The sequence below is a fragment of the Acyrthosiphon pisum genome, chromosome A2, assembly GCF_005508785.2.
Source record: "Acyrthosiphon pisum isolate AL4f chromosome A2, pea_aphid_22Mar2018_4r6ur, whole genome shotgun sequence".
In the NCBI taxonomy this organism is placed as follows: Eukaryota; Metazoa; Arthropoda; class Insecta; order Hemiptera; family Aphididae; genus Acyrthosiphon; species Acyrthosiphon pisum.
This window is the reverse complement of record NC_042495.1, coordinates 63,510,984-63,521,383: the sequence shown is the minus strand read 5'-3', so window position 1 is coordinate 63,521,383 and position 10,400 is coordinate 63,510,984. Positions and strand designations below refer to the sequence as shown.

At 28.6% G+C, this 10,400-nt stretch overlaps 2 protein-coding genes across 15 annotated transcripts in view; both read left to right on the top strand.

Annotated features, from left to right (window-relative positions):
* LOC100161639 (calcium/calmodulin-dependent protein kinase type II alpha chain) overlaps window positions 1–10,400 on the top strand; it is a 136,897-nt gene that overhangs the window by 40,772 nt on the left and 85,725 nt on the right. The window lies entirely within an intron of this gene.
* LOC100163957 (cyclin L-like) overlaps window positions 2,865–10,400 on the top strand; it is an 8,715-nt gene continuing 1,179 nt past the window's right edge. Inside the window, exons 1-5 of one of the 3 annotated variants that reach the window (XM_016806598.2) lie at window positions 2,870–3,474; window positions 4,998–5,182; window positions 9,595–9,646; window positions 9,737–9,985; window positions 10,049–10,230. In XM_016806598.2, coding sequence (XP_016662087.1) covers window positions 3,241–3,474; window positions 4,998–5,182; window positions 9,595–9,646; window positions 9,737–9,985; window positions 10,049–10,230 — 902 coding nt within the window. In that variant the 5' untranslated portion in view covers window positions 2,870–3,240. 3 annotated transcript variants of the gene reach the window in all.

Genomic DNA, 10,400 nt, shown 5'->3' with positions numbered 1-10,400 from the left:
AAGATGCTAAGATAAACATTCAGTCAAAATTTCATGTATCTACGGTGATCTACGGTCAAGTTACACCAAAAACCAAATTCAATTTTGTGAAAAATCGATTTTGCGTAAAAATTCCCGTTTTTCCTTAATTTTTCTTTGGTTTTTCTTGGCGCTTTTGAAAATTACTGGGAATTTTAAATTTTGACCTCCTCAATGCACCAACGATATTCACTTTCTGATCGAACAAGATACTGAAGTTGAAAATCGTAGCATTATTTCGACTACTTATCGTGTACACAGACACAAAAAAAAAAAAAAAATAAAAAAACACACATCATTGTAAAATCAATACATTCATCGTTCCACTCAGAATCTAAAATAATAATAACAATAAAATATAAATAATTTATAAGAATTAAGTATTTTATAAATTGCATAATAAAAATAAAATAAATTTACTATTTGTTTTATATTTATAATATTTTAATAAATTATAGAAATTTTATTACATAAATTGATAACTAAAAAAATGTACTGTTTTTTTTTGAAATCGTACATAGACTGAAAACTCGTGAATACAATATTGTTACAATATGTTAGGTTGTGTAGGCCTGGAACACATCATTTTTATTATAGGGTTACTTCTTTCATGAAAAAAACGTGCATACGACATAGCACATTTTCATTCACTAGTTTATGTGCTTAAGCGTCAGACATTTTTCAAGTAAGATATATAGGTAGGATATAGGTAGGTACCTATGTGAAATATTACAAACATAAAATGCTCATATATTGCTTGAAAATAAAAATTACCAATTGAAAAATCGCCGACGCTTGACTAACTATTTCATTAACATATTATTTTTAATATTATGTATTCCCAATTAAGATAGTTAATTGAGTAAAATATTAAATAAATGCTACTGGGGATTTTTTTCCCCCGTTCGAATGATGTGAGCATGTGTGAGACGTACCGTCGCTAATTTATTTGTTGGTCGCTAGAGTGCTGGACTACATAGATAAAGATAGATCTTTCCTTTATCTATGGTGCTGAACCGTAGATGATAGAACCAGTGGCGTGACCAGGATTTTGTTTTGGGGGTGGCTTTAATTTTTTATAATAATATAATTTAATATAATGTTTTTATTTAAAAAAAAAAGATAGGCAATTTGATGTTGCTCTGCTGTACAGTAGGTTATAAGTGGGTCACTGTATATAATGGATGATATTAAATTTTAATTCAATGATATAATATCATTGTATAAGAAAAACGATTCTGAGTGGAGACAGTATGCCAGTCTAGGTATAAGACATATTATATACTTATCTAAGGTATTAAAAAAAAAATAACCTATAATAGGTACCTATAATAAATTCCAAATTAATCATATCAGTATTATATCACAATATCTAATAGGTACTTATAAACGTGTTATACAATATACATCAAAATAAACCGTGATACTATCATAGGTAGGTATATAATAGTATACTTTAGAAGTTTCATGTACCCACGAATAATATTATACAATCACAACAAAATAACTAAAATAATTATTCTAGGTTTTTTAATTTGTATTTTCGTCCAAATTTGAACTTAAAATGACTATAAAAATAAACTTTGTAAATGTATTTTTTAGATTTGTTGGTAACAGAATTAACTACTTACGTGGAATCTTGTTTTAAATCTTGAATCCTTAGGATATGGCGAAAAATATGTGGCCCTGTGTTTGACGCGAATGTAGGATGTTGGCGAAGAAGATTCAATAGAGAAATGCAGGAAATTATGAATCTGGCTCCAGTAACTAACTTCATCAAGGGTCAAAGGATCCAATGGCTAGGACATATCCTAAGAAGAGAAGAAAACGACCCTGTACGGGTTGCTTTCGAGTGGAAACCTAAGGGAAAACGACAAAGGGGACGTCCCAGGAAGAGATGGATTGATGGAGTAGCGGAAGGAAATGGGCATAGAAGACTGGCGTGTAATTGCTCAAGAAAGAGAAAAGTGGCGAGATATTGTAGTGACGGCTAAAACTCTTAAAGAGTAGAATAGCCAATCGAAAAAGAAGATTTAAAAAGAAAAATTTAATGAATTCTTAACTCAAAGTAATTTGCTAATTTTCGTGATTTGTCCATATTTTGTAAATATTTGAACTTTAAATGTTTACAAAAAAAAAAAACTGTGATTAAGGATTTTTAATATTTTTCAAATGTCAATGTAACAATATAGTAGGAGCTTTGTACTAAATTTTCAAGTATTTTTACCCAACAAATAAAGTTTTGTTGACATTCTCACATTCATAGAAAAAAAAAAAACTAATAAAATTGGAAACTGAAAATGTCCCTAAGCAGATCAAAACAAATCATAATATTTTGAAAATTTTATCGTGTATAGAAAATTCAAATATAAACAACCAGTGAAAATTTCATGTATCCAAGGTCGTTAAAAATCGATTTTGCGTAAAAATTCCCGTTTTTCCTTAATTTTTCTTTTGTTTTTTACTGCGTTTTTGAAAATTACTGGGGAATTTTAAATTTTGACCTCCCCAATGCAGCAACAATATTCACTTTTCTATCGAACAAGATACTGAAGTTGAAAATCGAAGCATTATTTCGACTACTCATCGTGTACACAGACACAAAAAAAATAAAATATAACACACATCATTGTTAAATCAATATATTTATCACTCCGCTCAGAATCTAAAATAAGTTAAAAAAAATTAAGAAAGGAAATTGGTGTTTGAACATTGAACCCCTTGAAATAATGTTCAATGAACATGTCGCTTGTTCTATAATTTATGATGCTATTTTTCTATGACATTTTTGGTTTGGGAAGCCCTGACTAGAGTTTGATAATATGATATCAGATAAATGCATACAATAATATTATTATTATTAACCTTGTTAAGTAAATATATTATACGGCTTTGAACCACGAATTAAAATAAACCAACGACTTATTACTTAACTATATTTTAATTTTTTAACTACAATATTAGTATAGAATATTGATCCGACCTGCCCGCTACCGTATGGCGCATGCAAGTTGTGTACATATTACCATGAAAAAATGAGTAGTATAATAGATTAATGATTTTATCATGCTTTGTATAACTGTGCTCAATAATCGCTATCCGCTGGCTGCAGCCAGACGTGATTCGTGTTTGTATAATTATATCATTTAAAGTTTATTTACTTAGCTAAACACCGTCTAATCGGTAACGACGAAATCACTAATTTTTACGACGCAGTGGGTGATGTGCAAAATGGAAACAGAAACGATGACATTTACGGACATGGTTCATGACCGCCATAAATTGAAACAACCGACCAAAGTGCTGCTGACTTTAAGCAACGTATTGTTGCCCAAGGAGAAGATCACGTCCACACCGTCAATGCTCGATGGGTTGGATTTCGAGACCGAAGTCGACCTAAGGATCGTCGGCTGCGAGTGGATTCAGACCGCTGGCATACTGCTCAAACTACCCCAGGTGAAACTTTTAGTTCTTTTTTGTCACCGTATCTACATATCAATAATATCATATATATACATATAACTAATTTACTCAGACATAGGTATCTATAGTAATTTTCCCTTTTGATTTATAAATATTATTCATTTTAAAAATGTTTGATTTTTGAATATTTTTAAGGTAAAAATAAATTGTTCATTATCTATGAATTTTTGTGTACCAAACCAACTACTGTTGTTCAGTAATAGGTTATAAATATGTATGAAAAAACACTGTTAATTACCACAATATTTCAATATTAGTATATCATTTCTGACTAGGCTATAATATGTTTGTAACAATGACATAATCATTGTTGAGCCTAATATTTGACTTTGGGGTGCTCTTATTGCAATGAAATATTATAGAATATCTTTGAAACATAATGCTGAAGAATTGACTTATTAGTTGAGTTTTGATTTTGTAACTATTTGAATGTAGCACATATAACTATTTTAATAAATCTATAAAAAGAAATTATTTGACACACCTATCTACTAATTTATTTTTTTCAAATTTATTTACTGTCACCAGTAATGCCGAAGTCAGTTTTTTCTTGTATGACAATTATTCATAATTCAACAGTAGACCTCCAACACCAATTTAATCAAGACCCTTCTAATTAAAAATATTATCAAAAAAACAATGATTAATATGTGATTTTATTTTATTTTTATTTTGTACTAGGAATTTATTGGCTAAAGTGCACTTTATCAACACCCTCACGATTATCAAATTTTTTTTTTCAAACGACTTGTTTTTTATGCTTAAAACGGTGGTGTAATTTTTTTTTCCCGGAAACTATTATTTTAAGCACAGTAAAGTGCATTTGTTTCAAAAATTTACTTATTTTAGTTTAACTGGCCATCGTGTCTGGCGACCGGAACCGATAGGCAACGGGAGGTCCCTTGAGTTTGAAGACCAGAGCCACTATACTTGTGTTACTTCAACTAACATGGTTAAGTTTACTTTTTAGGTTAATCCGTCTGCTCGAAGGGCAGGTATGCTCTCCCCCCGCAAACCCGAATTTAAATATTTATAAAAATTCCTTAACTCATCGATAGCTATGTGATCACCGGCGGTCACTTGATAGGTATTATCGATACGCTAAACATATTGTTCCTTGTCGATCCTAATTTGTATATACTATTGTATTTGAAAAAAACATAAAAAAATTAAAATATTATGTTTATCACATCAAAATAATTTCTGTTAAATTTTAGTAAATTATTGTAGCGCCATAGAAAAGTTAATAATTTAAAATCATATTTATTAACGGCAGTCATGTGGCATGGTAGTGATGATAGATTATGGGCGCCAGTAGTCACCAAAGTTTACAATATGAGAATTACAGATGAACGCCAACGGTCATATGGCATTCAACCTGTTAATTTTATTTCCCAATAAATTCAGATATGTCCTAGTAAATGTGTGACGTGTCATGTGTGCTTATTCATTGAATTGTCATCTGAATTATTTGTAATATGATTTTTATTTCTCAGGTTGCAATGGCAACGGGACAAGTATTGTTTCAACGATTTTACTACACAAAATCGTTTGTTCGCCACCCAATGGAAATAACTGCAATGGCATGCACATGTTTGGCTTCTAAAGTTGAGGAATCACCACGACGTATTCGTGATGTAATTAATGTTTATCACCATATCCGTCAAGTTTTAAATCAAAAGTAAGTTTAGGTGATTTTATTTTGATATTATTAATATATATATATATATATATATTTTTTTTTTTAATCATATTTAAATATTTTTAATCACAACTGACTAATCTGTTAGAGTATGTTTCCGTCTTGAAGAGTAGATCTCTCTCTGTAGTCTTCTTGGTTTTCATATTTAAATTATACATTTTGACTTGAACCTTTATTAATAATGTTTCAAGGGTATTTAACCCTGTAATACATGCTTCACTGTCAATTTATATTTAAATTTTAAGAGCAATAAAAAAATATTTAAATTTATAAAGTTTAGTTAAAATATTTCAATCTACGATTAAAAACACTATAATAATTGTTTTTTTTATGGTGCATGTTATCTAGGGTTAAATAACTCCAACTAAATTTTCCCATGACCAAATTATTTTAATCCAGAACATAATAATGTTGGTTTTATGAATAACTCAAATTAATTTTCCTGTCTATCCTATTAGGTGGTATACTGCCTTATGAGTGTACACATATTTTTAACCAAGGTATAAACTTTGTAGCACACTTATTATAGATACTTGAGTAAATACAAAGGTTAAACCTGGTTTAAATATGTACCAATAAGGGCCCAGTTAATTCATTAAAGTATTTTATTTATTATAACGTTAATTCCAGTTAATTCTCTACTTTTTGCCTTTTAAAATTAGATTTTAGCTTAATTTTAATCATCATTCTGTGTCCATTTCCTAGCTCCTAGAGAATTGAAGAATGTTCATGTGTGGACTTTCATTTTATAGATGATTGATTGATAGAATGAATGTCTATATCCCTTGAAGAAGTCAAACACTTAAAACATAAACATATTTTTAATCTTATAGTTCAATTTAATTTGTCTTTTTCAATGTTAAGTTAAGCTTAAGATTCTTTTAGTAAGTTAGATATTTAATTACTTTTAGATATCTTACAGTAGTCGCATAATGCACAGTTCTTAAATATCCTAATATTACTATAGCTATGAATAATCGCAGAAAAACTTATAGAAATTTATATTAGTAAAAACCATTTTATAAGAAAAAACTATATATTTTCTAAAATAATTAATTTTAAATTTCTGAACAATACTACTGAATACTGGTATAAACAAAAAACTAGTCTAGAACAATCTGATTTTTATGAAGTTCAAAAACTAGATATTTATCGTCATCTGTAAAAAAAAAAAGATCACCTAATTTATTACTTTTATTTCTATTAAATGTTAATATTTGTTTAGTTCTGTTATTAGTTTATAACTATTTATTATTATTATTATTATTATTTACATATAATATATAGGCATGACAGGTAATTCATGCTAACCTTAATTTTATCATATAATGATTAATTTATTCAAATTCTGATGTTTTATATTTTTAAGTATACTTAAGGGGACATTCCGCATAATAATATTTTGTCCCCGCTTAATGTACCAAATTTTTGTTCACCAGTTTCAATAGTGTGCTGTTAGTTTTAATATTGAAGTAAATAGACCTATTATTAAACTTTTAGGTAAAAACATATTTAATTTTTAAGTGAATTATGAGCATTTTAAAATATAATATTTTACATACTCATAACTGCTCTGTAAACTATCGTAAAAACCCGATAAAGAGAACACAGATAATGTTCTTAACACGTTGACTGTGTATTTATTTTTGCAGTATTCACCCAGTGCGTGAACACTGTCACAACAGTCTTCTAAAATTAATTTTTGCAATCTTAAAATTGCGTCAGTACGCAGTCAACATGTTAAAGTTTGATAATAGGTCATTTCACTCCAATATCAAAACTAACAGCACACTATTGAAATTGCTAAACGAAAAAGACAGAGATGACACATGTGGGTACAACATCCTCTTAAAGTCTATAATCTATTCAAATATTTTAATTTATGTAATTAATTAACACGTTCACTGCGTATCATATTTTTGTATACTTGTCGTGATGCTGATAAAATTCTAGTTTTAAAAAAAAATTTCCTAAAAATTAAAAAATTAAAATATCAGTGTACGGTTTGCACTTGATTATGAAACAATGCTTATAGAAGACGCTGACAAAAAACCAAAAGTTTAATCGTAACGCTGACCAAATTATAGTCCATTAAATAACAAGGTACATGACGCCAATTGGCGTTTTACGCAGCGAACGTGTTAAATGCAATTTTTTAATTATTTATTGTTATAAATTTTACGCTTAGCAGAACATGTGTAGCTCTGTTAGTTTAAAAATTAGTGTTAATTGACCTCTAATAAAATCTAAAGGTAATATTTTTGTCTAAGCAACCTCATGGACTTTTTATTATATTTTAAATTTTAAAGCAAGTTATGAGTATTTTTAAATTGTAAATTGTTTGTACATCTTAAAATACTCATAACTCACTTAATAACTAACTAAGTTAGTAACCACTCATTTTAATTTAATTTTTATTTTTGATCTATACAACACTATATGGTGGAATAAACCCATAATTCAGAATTTGTGAATAAATTAAATTAAAAGAAAAAATTGTGGTTTGGTGAATCACCTGTACTGGTATAAATACTTAAATTAAAATTACTAAAAGGATACAATGTGTAGACTTAATGCGATAACTGTAGGGTGCACAAAAATCCATTGTTTTTGTTGCAATTGTTTTGTACTTATTTTATGTTTATTTGTAAATTGATTAATGCAACAAAGCCAATGGTTGTTAATGTTAATCTGAGTGGAAATGTAACGCATAAATTTATTTTATAACTTGCGTTTTCGCAGATACTTTCCACAGCTAACCGCCGGGTGAGTTGCCCTTGGTTTGAATTGTGGAGAGGAAAGCGAACGTGGTGGATTCACATTGAAATTGATGGTCGTCACGTCAAGAACACTGTTGGACCCTTTAAAAATTATATTGTTACATGATTTAATCAAAAATAAGATAAGAGGTTCCCTCCAAAAAAAAAATTGTTAGGGTTTGTCAAAAAAAAAATATATATATATATAAGTATATATATTAATATATTTATCAAAAAAAAGGTACAGTATAAATCCAACGTGCATAACATATTATGTGCTCTATTTAGTGATTATACTTAATCATAAAAGTTTTGTATTAAGCAAACAAAGAATTTCACAGACAAATGGTAACTGTTGTTTCCACAATGGGATTCAAGATAGCCAATCATGTTTGAATATGTCATGAACCATTTGAAGGTTATTCTACATCTTATAAGGTACCTAACCTCTATTTGTAGACATTAAAAAAAAACTTAGATAAAATCTGAAGTTGAAGTGAACTTTTTTTTCATATTGTTGTTTTAAGGTGAATGTTAATTGATTATAACAGTTAATGAAATATGAAAAAACCATTCCCAAGTATTTAAAACAGTGAACTTTAAAATGATCGTGGAATCAAGCCAAGGATTTAAAGCACTTGATAACAGGATAAATTTAAAAATTATTAAATTACCTGAGGATCTGATAATATTATTTTGTTTAAAGGGTCATTCTCAACTGCCAGTTTGACTAATATTTTACCAACAGTCAGTTCTTACCAACCCCGGTTAAGTGATAAATCTCCATTAAGTAAATGTTAACGGTCGGATTTTATTTCCTATAGAATTCAGTCCGTTTATTATTAAACTAACCGCAGGTTAGCGTTAACGGACACTTAACCAGACATTGTAAGAGCAGCTCTAAATTTTTTTTGATTATGGAATTTAAATTTTAAAATTCACTTGGCTTAAATATTCAACAATCTTTATAACTTATTACCAAAAAGTTAATTATTTTACAATGTAAATCATATTGTGTTTAGTACATAATATTAGATATTATAATTTAATTAATTCAATTTTTTTTATTGAAAAAATTAACCTTTTATATATATTATTAATAGCATACAAAAAATTTACTTAATAATGGAATATAATGATTTTTGGTATTATGAGTATGTTGGTATTAAATTAAGTATGCCTTAGTAAATCTGGTCCAGGCTATTTGTGTTCAATAGACAAATGGGTCAATTAACGCCGAGTCTAATAAACGGCAACTAATGTATTTAGATAATATATGTTATATAAAAAAAAATAGTTTTATAACTTTACATTTAAAAAAATGGGATATTCTATAATTTATGATTTAAGAATTTCAACAAAAAGATTAATTAGCTGTTATTATTTATAAAAAAATTACTCATTGATAAATATATATAATATAAATAATAAAAATGAAGCATTTAATTTAAATATATATTATAATTTAAAATAGTTATGTATTTTTCTATAACAATTAGTACTTAAGAGTAAATATTAAATATAGTCAGTTGTGGTTGATCATACTACCATTTTTTTTATTATTTTACTATGGTATTGCCATGTGATCACTAGTCCAAAACAAGACCAAAAAATACTCTGCCACTGTTGCAGATTGATTACGCCATTGGTACTTGATCAAAATTATGTACAGAAAAAGACGCAGGTAATAAAAGCGGAACGACGCGTGCTCAAGGAGCTTGGTTTTTGCGTGCATGTTAAACACCCGCATAAACTCATTGTAATGTACCTACAGGCACTTGGATTTGAGAAACATCAGTCAATAATGCAGATGTCCTGGAACTATATGAATGATTCATTACAAACCGATGTATTCGTTCAATTTGATCCAGAAACTATTGCTTGTGCCTGCATTTATCTGTCGGCCAGGAAATTACAAATACCTTTGCCAAAAAGTCCAGCGTGGTACTGTTTATTTAATTCAAATGAAACAGACATCCAGGACATCTGTCGTAAAATACTCAAACTTTATCTTAGGCCAAGAGTGAGTAAAAGTTCATAGTTTGTGTATTCAGTATAACCATATTTGTTTGATGTTATTTTTTAGGTAATCACGGAAGATTTGGAAAGGCGAGTGGAAGAATCAAAGAAAGAATATGATTGTGCTAAGGAGAAAGCTAAAGAAGCTATTGTTTATCCAGTAGTACAAACTGATCTAGTTATACCCACTCCTAATAATGGAATAACTGCTGCTGTTCCAAGAAATATTAGTTCAACCACCACAAATAAGTATTTACTCTCAAGTTCTCACTTGCTTTAAGGAGCACACAACACAAAAAAGAAGTTTTTTTTTATTTGAAAGAATGTTCATTTCTAAGGATAATGGTATAGGTTTTACGTTTCTACTCACATTATTCAATAAGTTATGAGCAATTGAAAAAAGACGTGTGACGTCATTG